Source organism: Nicotiana tomentosiformis, chromosome 6 (assembly GCF_000390325.3).
Source record: "Nicotiana tomentosiformis chromosome 6, ASM39032v3, whole genome shotgun sequence".
Classification (NCBI taxonomy): domain Eukaryota; kingdom Viridiplantae; phylum Streptophyta; class Magnoliopsida; order Solanales; family Solanaceae; genus Nicotiana; species Nicotiana tomentosiformis.
Window position 1 is genome coordinate 56,915,523 of NC_090817.1, and position 24,968 is coordinate 56,940,490.

General features: G+C 39.8%; 1 protein-coding gene across 1 annotated transcript; it reads right to left on the reverse strand.

Annotated features, from left to right (window-relative positions):
• Nucleotides 1-1,491: 1,491 nt before the first annotated feature.
• Nucleotides 1,492-4,017, reverse strand: LOC138894037 (uncharacterized). Its single transcript, XM_070178711.1, has 4 exons — nt 3,715-4,017; nt 3,381-3,545; nt 2,475-2,565; nt 1,492-2,108 (listed from the first exon to the last, which is right to left on the reverse strand). The coding sequence occupies exons 1-4, from the start codon at nt 4,015-4,017 to the stop codon at nt 1,492-1,494; spliced, it is 1,176 nt and encodes a 391-aa protein (XP_070034812.1).
• Between the last annotated feature and the right edge of the window lie 20,951 nt (nt 4,018-24,968).

Genomic DNA, 24,968 nt, shown 5'->3' on the forward strand with positions numbered 1-24,968 from the left:
CAAATCTAGAAAAACAACTAATAACATAAAATACGGGTATAGAAATCAATTCCAAGTAAAATATCTCCAATCTTTATCAAATATCAAAAAGTCAACCCGGGCTCGCCTCCCGAAACACGACAAAAGTCACAAATTCCGACCACCCATTCGTATACAAGTCCAAGTATACAAGTTTAATCCAAACTCGACTTCAAATCGGAGTTCAAATCCTAAATAATTACTCTCCAAAATTTACTCACACAACCCCTATTTTCACGCATAGATTTCATCAACCAAAAGCCAAAACCACAGATGGAATCATAAAACAAAGTCAAATCCGAGTCAAGAACACTTATCTCAATCTAAGTGGTGAAAATTTCCCCAATCCGAACTCCCATTCTCAAAATATGATAAAATAAGCTAAATCCTCAAAAAATACACTCTGCCTAGCGATTCCGCTTTTGCGAACAAAAAGCTCACAAAACCGCTCCTATGGAAAGTGGATCACATCTGCGAGTTCACTAACTCCCACGACTCTCCACTCCAACGAAGCACACTCGCTTCTGCGGAGCCGCTTCTGCGCTCCACGGAGTGCTCTTGCACGTGTGCACCTACACAAGGGTTGCCGCTTCTACAGAAATCCCTCATCCTATCCAAGCTCGCATCTGCTACCCCAAGTCCACTTCTGCGGACTCACACCTGAGGACCAAATCTCGCAGGTGAGAAAACACCATACTTGATCAGCCAATTCAACCTCAAATGATTTGAAGCCCATCCGAAACCCACCCGAGGCCTGTCCAACCATACTATCCAGTCCCAAAACATAGCACGGACCTACTCGGGGTCTCAAATCACACAAAATAGCAACAAAACTATAAATCGCATCTCAATTCAAGCCTAATAAACTAATCAACTTCTAACTTCCAAAATTCATGTCGAACCACATCTAACCAAATCGGAATGACTCCAAATTTTACAGACAAGTCCCAAATAATATAACGAACCTATTCCAACTCCCGGAACATCAATCCAAACCCGATAACCTTAAATTCAACTCCCGGTCAAACCTATGAACCTTCCAAACCTTCAAATTTCTAACTTTTGCCAAAAAGAGCTAAATCAACCTAGGAACCTCCAAATCTAAATTTGGACATACATCTAAGTCCAAAATCACCATAGGAACCTATTGGAACCACCAAAATATCATTTTGATGTCGTTTACACAAAAGCCAAACCTAGGTCAACCCTTATAACTAAGCTTCCAACCTTGGAACTAAGTGTCCCAATTCACTCCTAAAACTTTCCGAACCCAAACCAACCATCCCCGCGAGTCACATAACAACAAATACGCTTACAGGGAGCATCAAATAGGGAAAGGGGCTGAAATATACAAAGTGACTGGCCGTGTCATTACATTCTCCCCTTAAACAAATGTTCGTCCTCGAACGAGTTTAGAATCATACTTGAGATATCAAAAAGGTAAGGATATCTGCTCTGCATATCATGCTCGGTCTACCAAGTCGCCTCCTCGATCGGTTTACCTCTCCACTTAACCTTTACCGATGCAATATTCTTCGACCTCAGCTTTAGAACCTGCCTATCCATAATGGTCATTGGATCCTCAAAATAAGTCAAATCCTTGTCCAATTGTACCGAGCTAAAATCCAACACATGTGATGGATCCCCATAGTACTTCCAAGGTATGGAAACATGAAACATCAGATGAACTCCGGATAAGCTGGGTGGCAAAGCAAGTCTGTAGGCCACCTCACCAACTCTCTCTGACACCTCGAATGGAGCAATATACCAAGGGCTCAACTTATCATTCTTCCCAAATCGCATCACACCCTTCATGGGTGAAACTCTAAGTAGGACCTTCTTACCCACCATGAATTCCACATCACGAGCCTTGATATCAACATAACTCTTTTGCATGGACTGCGATGTACGAAGCCGCTCTTGAATTAATTTAACCTTGTCCAAAGCATCACGAACCAACTCTGTGCCCAATAGCCTAGCCTCGCCAGGCTCAAACCAACCAATCGGAGAATGACACCGCCTCTCATATAATGCCTCATATGGAGCAATCTGGATGCTCGACTGGTAGCTGTTGTTGTAGGAAAACTTCGCTAAAGGTAGAAATTGGTCCCACTAACCTCCAAAATAAATAGTATATGCCATCGACATATCCTCCAAAATCTGAATGGTCTGCTCGGACTGCCTGTCCGTCTAAGGGTGAAACGTGGTGTTCAACTCAACCTGCATGCCCAACTCACACCAAACCACTCTCCAAAAATTCAAAGTGAACTGAGTGCCTTCATCTGAGATGATAGAAACAGGTACACCATGCAGGTGAAAAGTCTCCCGACTGTAGATCTTAGCCAACTGCTCTGAAGTGTGGGAAGTCATGACGGGATGAAATGTGCAGACCTTGTCAGTCTGTCCACAATGACCCAAACTACGTCAAATCTCCTCGATGTCCATGGCAAACCTACCATGAATTCCATAGTGATATCGCTCCCATTTCCACTCTGGTATGTCAATCTTCTGAAGCAAACCACATGGTCTCTGATGCTCATACTTGACCTGCTTCAAACACCGAGCAACATATCCAACAATGTATTTCTTCATCCTTCGCCACCAATAATGCTACCTCAAATCCCGGTACATCTTCGCAGCACCTGGATGAATGAAATACCACAAACTATGAGCCTCCTCAAGGATCAACTCTCTCAACCCATCCATATTAGTAAAACAAATCCGGTCCTGAAGTCACAACACACCATCATCACCAATAGTCACCTCCCTAGCACCACCTCAGAAAACGATGTCCTTAAGGACAAGCATATGGGGATCATCATACTGACGAGCCTTGATGCGCTCAAACAAGGACTACTGTGATACAACACAAACAAGGACTCTACTAGGCTTTGAAATATCCAATCTCACGAACCCGTTGGCCAAAGCCTGAACATCCATAGCCAAAGGCCTCTCCCCAAATAAAGATGCCTCATACTCTCCGCCTTCCTACTCAAGGCGTCGACCACCATATTGGCCTTCCCCAGATGATAAAGAATGGAGATATCATAGTTCTTCAATAGCTCCGACCACCTCCACTGCCTTAAGTTCAAATCATATTCCTTGAATAGACATTGAAGACTCTGGTAATCCATATACACCTCACAAGATACACCATATAAGTAGTGCCTCCAAATCTTGAGCGCGTATACAATAGTTTCTAACTCCAAATCATGCACTAGGTAATTCTTCTCACAGGGATTCAACTGGCACAATGCATAGGGAATCACCGTACCGCCCTGCATCAATGCACACCCAATTAAAACCCGCGAAGCATCAAAATAAACCATATATGACCCCGATCCTGAAGACAAAACCAATACTGGAGCTGTAGTCACAGCTGTCTTGAACTTCTGAAAGCTCTCCTCACACTCATCAGACCATCTGAATAGAGCACCCTTCTGAGTCAACTTGGTCAATAGAGCTGTAATAGACGAGAAACCCTCCATAAAGCAACGATAGTAACTAGCCAAACCTAGGAAACTCCTCTGTAGCGATAAATGGTCTTGGCCAACTATGAATTGCCTTAATCTTCTTCAGATCCACCTTAGTTCCCTCATTAGACACCACGTGACCCAAGAATGCTAGCGAGTCCAACCAAAACTCATACTTGGAGAACATAGCATCAAACTTCTTCCCTCTTAGAGTCTAAAGCACAGTCCTCAAATGTTGCTCGTGCTCCTCCCAACTAGAGGAATACACTAATATAGCATCAATAAACACAATGACTGAGGAATCCAGATAAGGCTGAAATACATTTTTCATCAAATACATGAAAGCAGCTAGGGCATTAGTCAGCCTAAATGAAATCACCAAGAACTCATAATGCCGGGTCTTGAAGGTCATCTTAGGAATGTCAGAAGCCCTGATCTTTAACTGATGATACTTCGATCTTAAGTCAATCTTCGAGAACACCCTAGCACCTTGAAGCTGATCAAATAAATCATCAATATGTGGCATTAGATACTTGTTCTTGATAGTAACCTTGTTCAATTGCCTGTAGTCAATGCACATTCTCATGGAACCGTCTTTCTTCTTCACAAATCGAATCGGATCACCCAAGGTGACACACTCGACCTGATGAAACCTTTATCTAGTAATTCCTGCAATTATTCCTTCAAATTCTGCTAGAGCCATGCGATATGGCTGAATAGTTATGGGTTGGGTGCCCGATACCAATTCAATACCAAAATCAATATCTCTATCGGGTGGCATGCTCGGTAGGTCTGCAGCAAAAACTTCTAGAAACTCCCTCACCACGGGGACTGAATCAACCATGGGAGTATCAACACTCACATCTCTAACAAAGGTTAAGACGCCAAGCACCCCTTCTCAACCATCTGTTGAGCCTTCAAAAAAGATACCACCCTACTAGGAAAATGACCCAAGGAGCTATCACGCCCCAAGCTCAGGGAGCGCGACCGGCGCTCAACCGAGAGAACCCGACCGAGCAAGCCTATTAGACTTACTTCTACCCAAAACTCATCCATGAATAAAGAGGAGATGTACTCCATTAATCAATCACTAAAAAGATTTTATTAACGACTTCCTTTTCATTCCCATTAGTAGCTTCATTCATAATTTCCAAAACATTAAGAGTTTATAGAATTAATGAAAAAACATAATTTCCAAGTACCAATATTTCTAGATCGATTCCCAACATCAACCATAACCCACAACCTATCTACGGAGCCTCTAAATACAATAGAAGAGTAATATGAAAATGTCAGCAACAAGGCCCCGACTATACCTCAAAACACTGTATATGAGAAACAAAAGATACATGACCCCGAAATGAAGTGGGGCTCACCAAATCAGCTGAAAAAGAGTGTACTGCTATCACTGATCAATGCCGCCTGCTGAAAAACCACATGCATCCATTAAAGATGTAGCGCCCCCGGCAAAAGGGACGTTAGTACTGTCGAATAGCACTAGTATGTATAGCTAAAAATCCTCTTTCAAAATAGAATGCCCATATAAGAAAAGGCAACACATAGAAACAGTAAGTCACAATCAACAATATCCAAACGTCCCGTTAAAATATAAAAATTTTCAAAATACGAACTTCATATATAATTTTGGTTGGGAGATCATTAGCACCGATATACCACCGTCTTTCTTAGCACGGAGTCCGATCACGCCCGATCGGCTAGGCCATATCCCCAGGAATAATGTGGTTTGACATGTGATGCGAAAGAAAGTTGTTACCAAGAGTAGTACCACCATATGCGCAATATGGCGTCTGATCTCCACTCGATCAGCTAGGCCGCCTTCCCACATATGTCGTGCGGCTTGACTTTTCCAATCCACAGAGGTTCCAGTTTCATCCCAATTAAGGGGAATAATATCACAATCCACCCCTACACTGGCACGTGTAGTTTCAGGTGTGGGCCTTATGACCCACCCTTCCTCGGTATTGCTAATGATGCTCCTAAAAATAGTTTTGATTTGATTTGCAAACAGAAATATCATAAATACAATTGTACTCACCTCAACATCTTTCACATTGTATGAATTCTTATTAGTATTTCCAGTCATTCACAACGACAATATTTCCTTGGCTCATTAGGCCATTCACAAGATTCTTTATTCCTGGCACGATGACCGTATTTCATATTCCACACTTTCACCTCTTTCAATTTTAAAGATCACCATCAAGTATCAACATATAGGATATTTTAAAAATCATATACTTCAAATCCATTTGAAATGGAAACTTCAAACACAAATGGTTTCTTCCCAAAAAAATAAAGCATACCAACCAACAATAGAAACACACATGAAAAATCATAAACAGTCAATACACCATTTACTCTTGCAATACTCTCCCCCAGAAATAACAATGTACAAATTCAACACATGAGTATATAGAACTCGAATCACACTGGATATATTTATAAATCAAAGCATTAGTTAAAGCAACCACTAATGGGCATGAATTTAGTACAAAAGCTTTTAGACAATTCTATCTTTCATTGAAACACGACTCAAAGCCATAACCTTTTAATACATAACCCACACTTTGAAACTTACAGAAATATTATAGAATTCAATTCCAAGAGAGAAAGCTTAGCCAACATACCTCAATTGCGCTTCTTTAGACTCTACAATTTTTCGGAACCCTTAGCAACCTCAATCTATTTTAGCAATATACAAATAGAACCCAAAATTAGGAAAACGTTCATGGTTCTAGTTCACTTTTTATTTTTTCCACACTCTTTATGACATGCATGCAAGATGAACCACCCTCATACCCATAAAGTATCACACTAATACCCCATTATAGCTATGTTTGAAATTAAGAGCTGGGGTGATGAAGCCTTACCTTTTAGGGTGAAGAATTTTGGTGCTCTACTTGAACATTTCCAAGGCTTTGAGTGATGATTGAAGATCAATTTGATGAAAACTTAGACCCTCCCTCTTGAACCCTCTCTCTCTCACGCTAGAAACATCTGAAAATGAGCTCAAAATAGACCTAAGGGGTATTTTAATGGAATAGGGGTCGGGTTTTAAATTAAGAAAATGGGTGCCCCGACACAGGTCTGTGGTCACATCTGCCACCGTATAATGGTTATACGGTCCGCAAAGTGACCGCAGAAATGGCCCTCAGGGGCCTGAACTTTCGGCCCAGGTATGCGACCAGTATGCAGTCCACATACTCGTTCTGCGGTCGCATAATGCACCGCAGAACTCCCTCCGCAAAAACTCAAGAGGGATTATGCGATCGATATGCGGTCCGCATATCGATTATGCGGTCGCATAATCGACCGCAAAACTGACCTCAAGTTGGCCAAACTTACTGCTTCACTCTGCGGCCATTATGCGGTCCCCAAAGTGAATATGCGGCCGCATAATGAGCCGCAGAAATGCATTTTTCTGCGAAACATTTTCTCTCAGTCCGTAGGGTACTGTTCAATCCAAAAAGTCCGAACGTAGGGATCTATCTTGGTACCACAAAACCCCGAGTTTTTGGTTTAAATTTTTACGGGTCCTTACATCCTCCCCCACTTAAGATCATTTGTCCTCGAATGAGGATCAAGGTTTGCTTAACACAGTTTTAGTTGTACCACATAACATCAGCCCCAGATTTGCCTAACTTCCTAACTTTCTGAAAATTTCGCCAAAGTTTCCTTTGTATTTAGGCCTATTCACCTGTCAGAGTAACACCAAAACAATTCCTAACAACACATCCACAATTTGACAAAACATCACCATGTATAACAACGTCACTAATCTCATCATTACAGGCATTATACTATCAAGAGTGGTATTTGGACATGAGCTGCACATATTTAAATCATAACACACAGAAGAACCTTTCAAATCACAATCATTTAACTATACACTCAAGTGGAAATATTTTATTTCCTTAACACTTTTGCCCCTCCATGTGGTCTCCTCGACTTACAGACTTTGCCATAACACATTAACGGAGACAATCTCAACTCCCGGACTTTTCTAACAAGGATAGCAAATAGTTGCTCCTCACAATTCCATTATCCCTTATATTCACCTTATTAGACATAGACAAATGAAACATCGGGTGCACGGAGAACAATAATAGGGAAACATCATACTCATATTTTAGCCTATTTCTTTTCAAAATTTCATAAGGCCTAATGTGACTTCACATACTTTACCTTTATTGACAATTCACATAGCATCCTCATGCAGAAAATATTTAGAATAATCCATTCACTTTCTTCAACTCTAAATCTCCATGCCAAACACCTAAACTAAACCTTTGGCAACCTTCAACAATTTCTCTAAGATGTGCTAGCTTGACTATGACCATAAAATTTCCTATCCCATATATTTGATCACGGGATGATGCTTCTTGTTTGACATGCCTGAACCTACAATACTCGATAGATTTGCTACAAACAGGAACAACGAGGTTCGAGATTCGCTGGAAATATTCAAGAATCCATTAACGTGCCGAGCACGGCATTTCAGGAGGTTATGTCCTAAGAGACATGAATGTCACTACTAATAGCGCTGACATGGTGATCCGTTGTGGTGACACCATCGGTTCAACAAATGAGTCATAGAGTTGCCTAGTAGGCATAGGTAATGTAAGGATCAGGTTCATGATTAGGAGATTTAAATAAATGAGTTATTTTTAGACATGTGACATATGGGAGGCATGGTCTGGAGGATAAAGACATTAGCGTCAGTTATTCTTGGAATACTATGAGCCAGGAAAAGGACAAAAATAATTGTTTCATTCCATACGTGCCTTATTTGGCAATAGTTGGCCTCAAAGAGAGATAACACTTATGTGACACCAGTCGGCTCTTGGAATGTAGGGAAAATCAGTTTAACTCGAAATGAGAATGTTCTAGCACCTCGAATATGATATGGGTTTCAAGATACACAAAGTTGCATTACACTCTTAACAGTAACTAGCACAAGGAATCTATGCCACAAGCTTATGAGGATGAAAAGAAGTTGAACACTTATGAGATTATTATCATTCCCACAACTTAACCTTTGACAATATTTGATCCTATGTGAGAGGACTAGAGATACGACGAGTTTGTCTTTCAATTCAATATGCTCATCATAAGGCTGCTCAACTTTCAATCTCACACAAGTGGAATCATGTAACTAGGACATCTTAATGTTGGATGAAATCATGTATTAGTTAGAGAGAATAAAAACTTTGCCGTGAGCTAGACATGTTTTTGCCATAACTACTCTCAAGTTACCATTTCAGACCAATTCACGGGCAACCACAATACTGGGAACAAGGTGAGTTACTCACTGAGGCATGATTTAGGTGGACATGAAAGTCATACTGAGATGGGTAAACAACAAGACCTACTGTGACGAATTTGTGATAAATCTCAAGTTGCTCAGAAACTTTATGCGGATAAGTAGCCCCTTTTAATTGGCATGTACGCATATGATAGGTGCTAAGATATACTCTCATGTTACTAGACAATGAAAAGGATTCATGATACTATTCATAAAGGAGTAGAATAATTGTTCCAACCATAGAAGTCACATATACCGGAGAGGAAAACAGTGACTCAAGAAGGATCTCAACACTAGGCTGCTTTCTATTGGATATGATACCGCATAGGTAAATATTATGGTGATGCATGTATAGGCATAAATAAGCAGATGTTATCCATTTGAATCAAAAGGTTCTGTACGAAATTCATCAGGTATTGTCCCTTATTAAGAATTTAGGGAAGCAGTGGGAAGTATTAACCTAGGGCTATAACGCAATTCAAGGAACCCATTATAGAACTCAATTCTCAAGAGGTTGTAAATATAAGGAATTATGATAAAGAGGCTTCACGAATATTGTGCCTCGTTCTAAGAGTAGATATAGAGAATGACTCATAAGGTTGTTTCGGTTCTATCCCAACTTTCATAGTAACATAAGAGGTGACATATGACAAAGTGGAACCGGGATCAATAAGAACATACACATCATGAGATCGGATAGTCAATATACCTGTAACCACATCTGGAGAAGCCTCAAACTTTTGACGTCTCCTCATAGCATAAAACCTCTTGGGACCTCCCGAGCTCTGAATACCACCCCTAGTTGTTCCACGCCCTATAGGCGTTATAGTGCCTCTAGCTGGGGGAGGAGTTGTGGATGTAGTAGCTACAGAATTGGCTGGCTGTGCCATACCCTTGCCCATGCTCTGGCGAGACAAATAACAATCTCTTTGAAAGTGGCCCATCATACCACACTTGTAGCATACTTTTGTACCATAGTGACACACTCATGAATGGCATCTCCCACACTTCACACAACGGGGATGAGGTCCGCTGAACTGACTCGTCTCACTAACCTGATATTTACCCTTTTTGCATACATCATAAGCATACCCCTTATCCTTCCTCCAAGCTTCCAATGCGGGATTAACAATTCCAGCATCGGATTGCTATGTGGGCCTTTAGAATTGCCCAAAGATACAACCTCTAGCGCGCTGCTGAGCATACTCACAACACGACGCCAAATGTTCCTCCATGCATGACGGACATAACTGGATGGATGTACCCAACCTAGGGCATTTGTTCTTCTTGTGCCCCCTCTTTCCACAGCCATAACATATTTCAAGGGTCATCCAACATGTTCCCAAGTGTCGCTTCTTGCAAATCATACAATCTGGTTCATTAGCACCAACAACCCTATTTCGTTTCTTAGATTCGCTCACCACACGATCCGATGGTGCGGTGACAGTGGTAGGAATAAGGACACTTCCTTTAGCAACAAGTTCTTCCAACCCCTCCACGGCTCGACGCATTCTCCCAACAAACTCTTGTGTAATCTTCCCCAGATTCAATGGAGCGGTCATTCCCTCCTCGTTGTTTTGAACTCGTGGATTACTCATCTAAAAAATATCATTAGACATAACGAGGAAATTAGCTTCCTATCTTGAGCTCTATCGCACGATCTGGAGTATCAAAGAAGTGTGAAATACCTAAATGTCCAAGTAGCCTCCTCATTATAGATGTGGTCGACAACACACCGATAAGAAGGACTCTACTAGACACGGCTCCGAGACATCCTAGGACACTTTAAAACCTTAGGCTCTGATACCAAGTTTGTCATGCCCCAAGCTCAGGTAGCGCGACCGACGCTCAACCGAGAGAACCCGGCCGAGCAAGCCTATTAGACTTACTTCTATCCAAAACTCATCCATGAATAAAGAGGAGATGTACTCCATTAATCAATCACTAAAAAGATTTTATTAACGACTTCCGTTTCATTCCCATTAGTAGCTTCATTGATAATTTCCAAAACATTACGAGTTTATAGAATTAATGAAAAAATATAATTTCCAAGTACCAACATTTCTAGTTCGATTCCCAACATCAACCAGCCACAACCAGGCATCGCAAAATCGGGGCCGGACTTGGTCGTGCATATTCTTCATTCTGCCCTTGAATCAAATTAAAACGAGTCATGTTCAACAAGTTTAACTTGGGACTAGCATAATGGTATCATGGGTTATTTGTAGGATGGTATATAACTCGAGAACAACAAAGCTTCTCAGAACCTTAGAACCAAAGCAACCCGGTACTGCTTGGTCGGGGGTTATTTATTCTGAAGGTCTTTTCATGGACCATTAGCCAAATGCCTGGGTCTGGGAGAAACTGATTATGTGATAAGGGAAGTACGTAAACATAGCTATGGAAACCACTCCGGCTACAAGTCGTTGTTTCAAAAGTTAATGAGGGTCGAATATTACTGGTCTAGAATAGAACAACATGCTAAGTCTTTTGGGCAAAAATGCAATAAGTGCCAGCGGCATGCTCGGATGATTCATCAGCCGGCAGAACCCCTTCACTCGGTTGTCTCGCCTTAGCCATTCGTGAAATGGGGACGGACATAGTAGGCCCATTTCCTACACCACCTGGTCAGGTAAAATTTCTGTTAATATTAACTAACTAATTTTTCAAAATAGGTGGAAGCGGGAGCTTAAAATCATATCCGAGAATGAGAGGTGATCAAATTCATTTGGGACCATATCATGTGTAGATTCGGGGTCCCAATGAAGGTAGCGACAACGGACCCCAATTCATTGGCTCCAAGGTAATCCAATTCTTTGAAAAGTTAAGATCAAAAGAATCACATCACTTCCCTATCATCCTAGAACAAATGGGCAAGCAAAGTCAATAAACAAAACTCTGATATAAACCATCAAGAAAAAGTAAGAGCCTACTAAGGGAAGATGGTCGAAGAAGCTACCCATAGTGTTGTGAGCTTACCGGATGACATCTAAAGCTAGCACCGATGAGACACCCTTCTCCCTCGTCTATAGTACAGAAGCGCTGATACTGGTTGATATAGGAGAACTAAGCCTAAGGTTCACCTAGGCTACAGAGGAGTCTAATTCTGAGTCCATGTATATGTCACGACCCCAAGTTTCCTCTGTAGGATGTCGTGATGGCACCTAGTCTCTACGACTAGGTAAGCCTAACAAGTAATAATAACTGAACAGATATAATTAACAAGTTACTGAAAATAACTGAATAATAGATAAAAACCTTCTGAAAATAGAAACTCGTAATACACACCCCAAAACTAGTGGAACTGAGTCATAAGCTCTATAGAATAATTCTAGACTATCTAATACATCACTCTCTAAAAGAAATACAACAGGAAGTAAAATATGGAAGGTGACTCCAAGGCATGCGGACGTGGAGCAAGTATACCCTGAAGTCTCCCAAGCAACAGCTACAATAACCTCTAATGACCGGCACGAGCAGACATACCTGGATCTGCACAAAAAGTGTGCAGAAGCATAGTATGAGTGCACTACAATGGTACCTAGTAAGTATCGAGCCTAACCTCAGTAGAGTAATGACGAGGCTAGGTCAAGATACCTACTAGGATATAAAATAAACAGTATGAAATTGTAATACGAATATGTAATAGAAAGTGAAGAAACAACTGATACAGAACAAGATAATAGCAAGAACTAGTACCAGAAATAAACAACAGAAATAGCATAAAAGAAGCAAGTAAAGTTCTACAATGATCATGCAAGGACAACAACGGCTAGAACAATAAGGAATGACACAACAAGATATATTTTCCACCAAAAACACCTTGCAACATGAAATAAATAGTAAGAATCACAACGAGGTACCGCCTCGTGTATAATAAAATCAAAACTAAGGTACCACCTCGTATAATCAAGAATCATAACCGAGGTACCGTCTCATATTCATATTTCTCAATTTCAATCACAATTTTTCCTTATACTATTGTAAGGCCCTGTAAAATTTTATCTAAAACCTGGATTTTGTGGTGCCAAGTTAGACTTATGTGTTGATAATTGTAGGCGGTTCAGACTTTTTGGGTTGAACAGTGCGTTGGGGAGTTGAAGAAATTTTTTGGAAGTACAGGGCGATTCTGCGATCCATTTTGTGGTCGCAAAATTGATCTGCGGACTGCAGATCTGTCGCATACTAAAGCAGAAATTTGGGCAAAGTTTGGACCATTATGCGGTCCATTATGCAGCCGCATAATCATTTTGCGGGCCGCACAACCCATCGCAGATCACACAAAGATTTTTGGAGGGAATTTCTGCGGCGCATTATGCGACCGCAGACCGGTCGCAGAGTGAGGCAAGAGTGCCCAGCTCCGGAGGGACATTATGCGATCGCATATGCGACCGTAGATCTGCATTGGGGCTTTATTTTTCTGGTTTTATAAACCTGACCCCATTCTTATAAAACAATCTTAGGGATCATTTTAGAAGATTCAAACTTATATTTTAGAGAGAGTAAGGTGGTCTAGAGTGAGAAAAGGAATTTCTAAGTCATTTGTTCATCAATCTTTGCTCAAGCCTTAAAGATTTCACAAGGTCTTCGTCCTAGAGGTAAAATTCTACTCCCTAGCCCTCAATTTCATGATTTTACTGAAAATAGGTAATGAGAAAAGCAATTCTTGGGTGTGGGAGTTGTCCATTATGTATGCATGTACTATCAAGGGTTGGGGAAAGAATGTTGAGCTAAATTAGGTAGACTTTGAGTAGTGGGATGGAGGAATCCACCATAGGAGGACCTTAAAATCATAATACCCTCCTAGTGTTTGATAAAATGCTCAAATGAGCTGGAACCATAAACTCTCTCCTAATTTGTGTTCAATTTTGCTATATTTCTAAATTGATCGAAGTGGCTAAGAATTCTGGAACATTGTAGTAATTTAAAAGGCTCGAGGCGAGGTATGTTGGCTAAACTAATCTCTTAGAATTGAATCCCACAATATCCTTGTAAGTCCCGAGTTGTTCATTATGAATTGATTATTCCGAATAAGCCTTGTGTCGAAAGATATATGTTCAATATGTATTCCAATGTTCTTTTTATGTTATATTCTATTTGAAAATGTGCTCGAAGCATGGGTTGCATATAAGGGTGGCAAGTGGGCCGGTCCCGGGCCTAAACGGGCTAAGTGGGCTGGTCCAAACGGTCCCGGTCCCAAATTAAACGGGCCAAACGGTCCCGGGCTAAACGGTCTTTTTGTAGGGACCGGCCCGGGACCGGGACTGGGACCGTTTGGTCCCAGGCTAAACAGTCTTTTTGTAGGGACCGACCCGGGACCGGGACTGGGACCGTTTGGTCCCAGGCTAAACGGTCCCGCCCCGCGGGCTAAATGGGCTAAGTAGGCCCAACAGATTTTTAAAAAAAATAAAAATTAAATAGATATTAGAGACAAAAGGATGTTAAAAAAAATATCTAAAGCAATGCTTTATAAATTTTATTATAGAATTGTGACCTAAATTTTATTTAATATATATATATACACTATACTATATATACATCTTATATCGAATATAACTTTTATATATATATATACTATACACTTAGCATATATATAGCTTATATATTATACATTTAGTATATATACTATACTATACTATATATACATCTCATTTAGTATATATACTATACTATACTATATATACATCTTATATATAGTATATAAGATGTATATATAGCTTATCGAATATAACTTATATATATACTATACTATACTATATATATATATATACTATACTATAGATTATGCTGCAATTATGTTGTCGCATAATTGATTATGCTGCAAGTCTGCTGCCCACAAAACAATTATGCTATAGCATAATTGCACCACATAATTGACTTCGGGGGTCATTTTTGAAAATTTTCATATCCGATCCAATTTTGATATAAGGCCTTAGGGGGTCATTTTAGAAGGTAAAATGTGATTTTTTTTAGAGAGAGGAGAGAGCTATCATAGAGAGAGAAAGAGAAGACCTAGCTATTTTGTTCATCAATTCTTGCTCAAGGCTTGAAGATTTCACAAGATCTTCATCTAATAGGTAAGATTCTACTCCCTAGCCCTAAATTTCGGGATTTTGATTAAAAGTAGGTCATGAGAAGTATGATTCTTGGGTGTGATAGTATTATGTATACATATATGTACCAATAAGGTTTGTGGAAAGATTGTTAAGAGTATTAAAATGTTATGGCTTTGAGTCGTGTTTTAAATGAGAACTAGTACACCAATTGGGTGAGAAAAACTCGATACGCTTAAGACTCAAAATTGCTCATATGTGTACCTAAAGTCTTGATTGGAAATGTCTTATTGTTGATAACCTATAAAGGTGGTTGGAAATGAAATAATTGAATTGGGAATATAGAGTGTGGCCAACGTGCCAAGAATTTAAGTTATGACTGTGGCTAGTAGTGCAAATGATTTGAGATAATGCGATAAAGAATATGAAATGAGCCTCGACTCAACTGTGTTAAAAGTGATTTGGAAAATTAGAATTTGCCTAAGAGTTTTTGTACTCAATTCATGCCCATTAGTGGCTGCTTTAACTAATGCTTTGCTTTATATCTATATCCAGTGTGATTCGAGTTCTATATACTCATGTGTTGAAATTGTACATTGTCATTTCTGGGGAAGAGTATTGCAAGAGTAAATGGTGTATTGATTGTTTATGATTTTTCATGTGTGTTTGTATTGTTGGTTGGTATGCCTCATTCTTTGGGAAGAAACCATTCGTGTTTGAAGTTCCCATTTCAAATGGATTGGAAGTATATGATTTCTGAAATTTTCTATATGTTGATATTTGATGGTGATCTTTGAAATTGAAAGAGGTAAAAGTGTGGAATATGAAATACGGTCATCGTGCCAGGAATAAAGAATGTTGTGAATGGCCAAATGAGCCAAGAAAATATTGTCGCTATGAGTGACTGGAAATACTAATGAGAATTTAGACAATGTGACAGATGTTGAGGTATGTACAATTGTATTTATGTTACCTATATGTGCAAATTAAATCAAAAATGTTTTTGAGAGCATCATTAGCAAAACCGAGGAAGGGAGGGTCATAAAGCCCACACCTGAAACTACACGTGCCGGTGTAGGGGTGGATTTGGATTATTCCCCTTATTTGGGATGAAATTGGAACCTTTGGGAAATTGTGATATTATTCGCTTAATTGGGATGAAACTGGAACCTTTGTGGATTGGAAAAGTTAACTCACACGGCATATGTGGGAAGGCGGCCTAGCTGATCGAGTGGAGATCAGATGCCATATTGCGCATATGATGGTACTACTCTTGGTAACAACTTTCTTTCACATCCCATGTCAAACCACATTGTTCGTGGGGAGATGGCCTAGCCGATCGGGCGTGATCAGACTCCGTGTTAACAAAGATGGTGGTATATCGGTGATAATGATCTGCCAACCAAAAATTGTATATGAAGTTCGTATTTTGAAAATTATTATGTTTTAACTGGACATTTGGATATTGTTGATTGTGACTTGTTGTTTCTATGTGTTGCCTTTTCTTATATGGGCATTCTATTTTGAAAGAGGACTTTTAGCTATACATACTAGTGTTATTCGACAGTACTAACATCCCTTTGCCGGGGGCACTGCATCTTTAATGGATGCAGGTGGTTCTACAGCAGGCGGCATTGATCAGTGATAGCAGTACACTCTTTTCAGCTGATTTAGTGAGCCCCACTTCATTTCGGGGTCATGTATCTTTTGTTTACTCATGTACTATGTTTTGAGGTATAGCATGGGTCTTGTTGCCGGCATTTCCATATTACTCTTCTATTGTACTTAGAGGCTCCGTAGACAGGTTGTGGGTTGTGGTTGATGTTGGGAATTGAACTAGAAATGTTGATATTTGGAAATCATGTTTTTTTTCATTAATTCTATAAACTCGTAATATTTTAGAAATTATGAGTGAAGCTGCTAATGAGAATGAAAAGGAAGTTGTTAATAAAATCTTTTCAGTGTTTGATTAATGGAGTACATCTCCTCTTTATTCATGGATGAGTTTGGGTAGAAAGAAATCTAACAGGCTTGCTCGGCCGGGTTCTCTCGGTTGAGCGCCGGTCGCACTCCTCGAGTTTGGGGCGTGACACTTGTGCTCCCTGATTTGTTCAATCAGGTGCTCTTTAATATTGCCTAAGATCTCTAGAATGTGATTCAATATCTAGCCTCTTCTCCTATATGTGATTAAGACCTAGTGTAGCATGTCCTGTTAATTTGGAGTTGATATATTTTCACCTATCAAGTTCTGGTATTGTTTTTGCTATGATTGATACTCATTATATTAAGTCTCATGTTCAACTAAGTGATATGTCTGCCAAATGTTGTAATCTATGCCCACTAGCCTGTTGTTACGCTGTTTGTGACCACATGCTCATTAGGCTCTTATGTTAAAAACCTTCATGTGAAAACTGCCATCCACTTGTTCCTGTCTATGACTTTGCTAGATTCTCATGTTAATTGTCTGAAGACCTTTAGGCTAATTCAGGACTATGCTTTGTTTTGAAACTCTATTTGAAGTAGTTTGCTAGCTTATGATGTTCAATCATGTCACTTTGAAACCTAGCATGAGTCCACCTTATACGCCTTGTTACTTTCTAAAGCTTCATGTGATCCTGTCTATATGCCTTGGTTAGAACTTCTATTAGCTACAACTTTAAGAACTAAGTGTGTGGCATTCAGAGATGTTTAATTACTTCCCTGTGTAGTTGTTACTTGCATGGTTAAGTCTGGCATCAGTTGGGTTAAGTAAGTCATACATCTTGGGCCATACATGTTGTTGGACCTCGGTACCAGATTTAGGCATACTCTATTGTTCTACTAAGTTTGGGATTTGGGTCTGCTGGTTGTGTGGAGAGTGAGGTTGTTGAAGGCCCAGTCAGTGCTGGGTTACTTTCGTTTGGGCATATTCTCAGGCTCGCATATGGTTCTTTGTGTAAATATTTGTACTTGTACTCATTATCTGGGCCTATAATAATTTGTAAACAAACAATTGGGGAGCTAGTGAAATTGAGGAAATGAGTATATTTTGTTTTTGCTTAAAGGGGGGTAGAAAACATACCTATAGGGTGTACGTGCCTTGTTTGATATTTGTTTGACATGCTCCATTTCTATACACTAGTAGAAGTCATGCCTATATGAAATCACACACTTCACTTAACTTGTCTAATACCTGTACACTATCCAAAGCATGTTAGCTTAAAAGAATGATGTACCTGTTTCCCTGTCTACTACTGTGCGCTATTAGACAACATGTCTATAGGAATCTAACGCCAATAACTACTTGTTTAATTATTAGACATCATGCCTATAAGACGCAATAATACATGTGTCACCCCCCAAAACTGGGGAGCGCGACCTGCGCTCAACCGAGTGAACCCGGCCGAGCAAGCCTATTAGATTTCCTTCTACCCAAACTCATCCATGAATGGAGATAATACATATTTTCAATAATTAGACAAAAAGGTGTTCATGTCTACAATACCAATTCGTTACCAATAGTTTCATCATTTTTAAAGTCTCAAATGGACAAGTAATACGACCACAACATAACATAGTTTGACTTTCCCAGCACCAATACACAACCCATACTATGTCTACAGAGCCTCTAATAGATACAAAAGAGTACTATGATAATGCCGGCAATAAGGCCCCGGCTATACCTCAAACACAATACACGAGGAACAAAAGATACATGACCCCAAAATGAAGTGGGGCTCACCAAGTCTGCTGGGAAGAGAGTGTACCACTATCACTGATTAGTGTCTCCTGTTGTAGAACCACCTGCATCCATTGAAGATGCAGCTCCCCCGGCAAAAGGGACGTTAGAACATATGGAATAGTACTAGTATGAATGACAAAACACCCTCTCAATAGAATAATGAATAATACAAACAAGAATATCATAATATCAATGGAAGCCTTAAACAACATCAAACCTCAATTTAGGATCAAGACAGTGTTAAAATTAATTTTCATATCTCACATTGGGAGATTTTTAGTAACATATACCATTGTTCACAATACCATTATTCACAATACCAATACCACCGTACTCTCAGCACAGAGTCCGATCACGACCCGATCGGCTAGGCTATCTCATTAGAGACATCAACCACAATTGCTCTCAATATCAATACCACCGTCTTTAACAAGATGTCCGATCACGACCCGATCGGCTACGCTATCCATTAGGGACATCAACCACAATTACCATTTCAATTACAATTTTCGGCACAATCACCACCATGTGTGCGGCATGGTGTCCGATTACGACCCGATCGGCTAGGCTGTCTTATTCGAGACATCAACCTTTTTATATCAATCATCGCATTTCATTCTTCTTTCACATCTTTTTATTTCATTGGCACTAATGGCCATAATTATAAATCATTATAGGCACGTTGGCCGTATTTAGTATTTCATGCTCACATTTTCACTTTCCAACATCAACATCATCATTACCAACAACAACAATTCAAATCAAGGTATGTAGTACACCTGTGAGCAATTAAGAGTCTAAGGCACATAGAGATTCTTCACAAACTTTGGCATAATAGCCTTCGTTTGAATTTGACTTGAAGTTGAACATTTTTAATGCACAGCCCATATTTTTAACACATCCTCTATTGATAACATAACATAAATAAAGCATTTGGGATACTTATGGAACATATATCTTTCAACCCAATCTTACTCGGAATAGCCAATTTTATAATGAACCACTCGGGACTTGCATAAATTACATGAATGTCGTGGGATTCAATTCTAAGAGAAGGGTTTAGCCAATATACATTAATTGAGTTTCCTTAAACTCTAGAATGTTCTTTAATTCTTAGCAACTTCAATCTATTGTAGAAATATAATAAATTGAACCAAAATTAGGAAGATGATCATGGTTCTCACCAAAACATCAGATTTTAGCTCAAAAATGGCCCAAAGCGTGTATTTAACCAAGTAGGGTCGGGTTTTATAAACCCAAAAATGAAGCTTCAGAACAAGGTCTGCGATCACATAACCGATATGTGGACCACATATCCGCCGCATATTTGGTGTCCAAAACTGGCAAATATCTGCCTGGGTCTGCGATCACTATGCGGCCCGCAGACCTATTCTGCGGTCGCATAATGAACCGCAGAACAGTTCTGTGGTCGCATAGTCGACCGCAAAATGGCATCCAAACTACCCCTCTCCTGCCTCACTTCTGCGGCCATTATGCGGTTCGCAGAGTGATTCTGCTACCGCATAATGGGCCGCAGAAACGTCCTCTTTTGCCAAAAATGTTTCCTTTACTTTTCAATGCATTGTTCATCCCAAAAAGATCGAATATATAATCCTCAAACACGTAAGCCCAATTCGGCACCACAAAATATTATTTTCTTTTGCAAGAATTTTACTGGGCTTTACACTTAAGTGCTTCGAAATTTTTTGGGGTGTTACAACATGCCTCCGCTAATGCTCATCCAGATATCATAACAATAGGGTTTTAATTAATTAATCAACTACTTTTTGTTGCACTCATTATATTGCCCCACCTAGATGACATGCCTATAGGGATAAGTATGATAAAATCAAGTTCGAATGCCAACTGTTTGAAATCCTGTCTATAGGATACTTTCACTCGCCTAGAAAGCCTGTTTATAAAATCAACGCTGTTAATTCTGAGCTTTCAAATAGTTGTATTGCTTCATTGCTCAAACAATTTAGAGATCATGCCTATATGGTTTTTAATACCTTTAATCTGTAAATTCGTTAGTCTAAAGCTGCAATACTGTCTGTACGATACTGGAAATCAGAATCATATAGAAACACTGCCTATAGGACTTAGTGACTCTGATGTGTCTTAACTCTGAAATTGTCTATTGCCTAATCTTCCCGCGTGCATTTGTTGTTTATGTGTGGAGGCTAACTTGAGCCATTTATTTTCTTTACGTGTAGTCCTACATGTTATGAATGTGTACCTAGTTTTATTATTTTGAGCACCCTAAGTAAAGTCTAGAACCACCCAAATAGTAGGTCCAAAGCCTCCTGGACCATAGGCATGGGATGGTTAGCGCACTCATAGGAGACGGTCTAGAATTGAATTAGAGCGCTTTAAGTAAACAACTTTAACATAGTAATTGGGTAGCAGGAGATGATAGTCTGTGTCCGCTGAATAATATGAGCAACCCCTACTCTAAGGGAGTTGCGAAGTATTATTTATGTTGCACGAGATGATCCTTTAGGCTAAAACACTTAGGACCCCCCTATATTATATGTTTATTGATCGCACTTAGTTGTTGAACTTAGAATAATTACGTTGTACCCTATAACTTCTAAAGACTTTACTGATTATATGTATAGTTTAATTGTTGTCCGATTTTCTTTACACTTGTTTATAATAGAACCTTTAAATTCCTTGTCTTTCCTCACTTATATGATCACTTAGGACAATTATACTAAGATAATCCCACATAGAATAAACTTCGGTCGGGACCCACAGTTGTGGACCTCGAGAGTGCCTAACACCCTCTATTTGAGGTAATTTGAGCCTTTACCGGATCTTTGGTGACGTAGACTAGTTAGACAAAAATATTTTCAAATAGGTTCCCTAACGAACCTTAAACCGTTAGGTGGTGACTCTTCTCTTTTAATACCCACATAAAAGAATTGTCATATGTTGAAACCCGCTTTCGAGAGAAAACGGGGCATGACACAACGTCACATACCCTCCAACCTCCGTGCAATCTCAACTACCTGTTGATACGGAGTATCTGACTCCAACTCCCTGGCCATGCTGAATCTAATACCATGGTTGATCCCCTTAATGAATCGACGGACTCTCTATCTGACTGTAGCAACCAAGGCAGGTGCATGCCTGGACAAATTACTGAATCGAACAGCATACTCCGACACTGTCATAGCACCCTGGCGCAGCTGCTCAAACTCCGCGCGCCAAGCATCCCAAAGGGTCTGAGGGACAAACTCTCTCAAGAAAAACTCTGAAAACTGATCCCATGTAAGTGAAGCTGCCTCGGCTGGCTACCCACCTCGTACGCTCGCCACAATTGATATGCTGCTCCCTTTAGTTGGAACGTAGTAAAAACAACCTCACTCGTCTCCACAATACCCAAAGTTAAGATGATACGATGGCACTCCTCAAGAAAACCATGTGCATCCTCTGAAGCCAAACAACTGAAAGTAGGAGGGTGGTACTTCTTGAACCTCTCGAACCTAAGCTCCTCCTTCTCAGATGTTGATGCCCTAACCACGGGCTGAACCGGAGCAATAGACTGTACTGGTATAACCTCTAGGACCTGATCAATCTGGACCCGATGCTCTAGGGTATGAGCTACGGGAGTCTGTGCTCCTCTCCTAGCCTGAGATGTGGCTGGTGCAAGTGGGATCAACCCTGCCTGAGCTAAGGTACCGAACATGCTCAGGAAGGTCTCCTAAAGTGCTGGGGTGGCAATAGGCACCTCGGGTGCCTATCCCCCGACTGGAGCTACTGGTGGCTCCTTTGTCGTAGCTCGAGTAAATGCTCTGGCTTCACCACGTGCCCCTCCTCGGCCTCTGCCCTGGACCCGGCCTCTCGCGGCTCTAGCAGGGGACGCGGGTGTCTAATTATCAGATCCAGCGGTGCATGTCTTCACCATCTGTGAGAGAATAGAAAGTCAAAGATTTAGTTTCGAAATCATCCAATTTGCACGATAAGGAATCAAAGAAGTGACGTTTTCCTAATAGTTTTGTAGCCTCTCGAAGATAAGTACAGACGTCTCCATGCCGATCCGCAAGACTCTACTAAACTTGCTTATGACTCGTAAAACTTGTGAACCTAGAGCATTGATACCAACTTGTCACGACCCCAATTTTCCTCTGTAGGATGTCGTGATGGCACCTAGTATCTACGACTAGGTAAGCCTAACAAATAATAATAACTTAATAGATATAATTAACAAGTTACTAAAAATAACTGAATAATAGATAAAAACCTTCCAAAAGCAGAATCTCATAATACACACCCCAAAACCGGTGGAACTGAGTCATAAGCTCTATAGATTAATTCTAGAATGTCTAATACATCACTGTTTGAAATAAATACAACAGGAAGTAAAATAGGGAAGGTGACTCTGAGGCATGCAGACGTGGAGTAGGTATACGTTGAAGTCTCCCAAGCAGCAGCTACAACAACCTCTAACGACTGGTACGAGCAGACGTACCTGGATCTGCACAAAAAATGTGCAGAAGTGTAATATGAGTACACTACAACGGTACCCTATAAGTATCGAGCCTAATCTCAGTAGAGTAGTGATGACGACAGGTCAAGACCCCTACTAGGATATAAAATAGATAGTATAAAAATATAATATGGATATGTAATGGAAAGTGAAGAAATAACTGATACGGAACAATATAATAGCAAGAACTAGTACTGGAAATCAATAATAGAAATAGCATAAAAGAAGCAACTAAAGTGCTACAATGATCATGTACTGAAAACAACTGCTAGAACAATAAGGAATGACACGATAAGATATATTTTCCACTAAAAACACCTTGCAACATGAAACGAATAGCAAGAATCACAACGAGGTACCGCCTCGTGTATAATAAAATCAAAACCGAGGTACCGCCTTGTATAATCAAGAATCACAACCGAGGTACCGCCTCGTATTCACATTTCTCAATTTCAGTCACAATCTTTAATTATACCGCTGCGTGAGCCTTACATTTAAAATAGGTTTTTGAAAACTATTTTTCCAAAATAGCTACATGCACTTTAGCCCACCTTATGACGCTGCGTGGCTTCAAGTAGTTCCCTTACAAGAAACACGCACATAAGTCCCACCTTATACCGCCGCATGCACATAAACCCCAAGCCTTATACCGCCGCATGTGTGTCAATATCATATCACAATAATAATTCGGACCACAAGTGTCCATATATCACAACTTGCCAACAACAACAATATCAATGTTTTCACAACAATAGCCTACGGCTCCACCACAACATATACAAGAATATCAATAAAAACAATGGATGAAAAATGCTCAATACGATAGATGTTTCAACAATAACCAACATCGCCTCAACGTATTAACGACTTTCACAACTTCAACACCAAATAGCTCAAAATTGAAAGAAATAATGTATAACCACAATATTAGATAAGACTAACTGACAATAAAAGAGATAATATTCAACAATGAGTCTCAAATAATGGAAATCAACAAGTAAAGGGATAACATGAACAATTACTTCAAGTAACAAAAATCAATAAGGAAAGAGATAATATGAACAATAACTTTAACTAATGATAATTAACAATGAAGAGATAGCATGTAACAATAAAAGAGGCAACAAGTTCAACTAAAGCATGGGAAAAATTTAGCAAGTAGGATGTAGAACAAGTACTAAATAAGTCAATTAAGGTATGCAAGAATAGTCTAACACAATTAAGGATAGATTGACTATGAGAATTTAGAACATGATATGGCATTTCAATTAAAGCATGGAAAAAGTCTAAGTAGCCTAAATCAATCAAATACCATGTACAACCCGTGTACCCACTCGTCACCTTGCGTACACGGATTTCACTTAGCACAATTGAATCAAACAATACCAATCCTAAGGGGTAGTTCCCCCACATGAAGTTAGGCAAGACACTTACCCCAACTAAGCCAATTCAACACTCGAAAATAGTTTTTCCCTTAAAATCTACCTCCTCACGGCTCATATCTACCCAAAATCGACTCAATATCATCAAACAATGCTAGGGAATTCAATTGCAATAGATAAAGTTAAAATCTTTACACTTTTTCTAAAAAGTCAATAAAAATAAACCTGGAGCCCGCTCAGTCAAAAGTCGGGTCCAATGGTAGATTCTGTCTACCCATGACCCCACGAGTTCATTTATGTGATTAGTTTCAAAATTCAAATCCAAATCGACTCTCAACACTTAATTTCTTATTTTTCAAAAACTTGACAAAGTTTCACAAATTTCTACTTTGATTCACATAATTTAGATGTTAAAATCTAAGATATGTTGATGGAATATGATTAGAAATAGATTAGAATCACTTATCCAAGGTTTGTAGGTGAAAGTCTCCTCTCCAAAT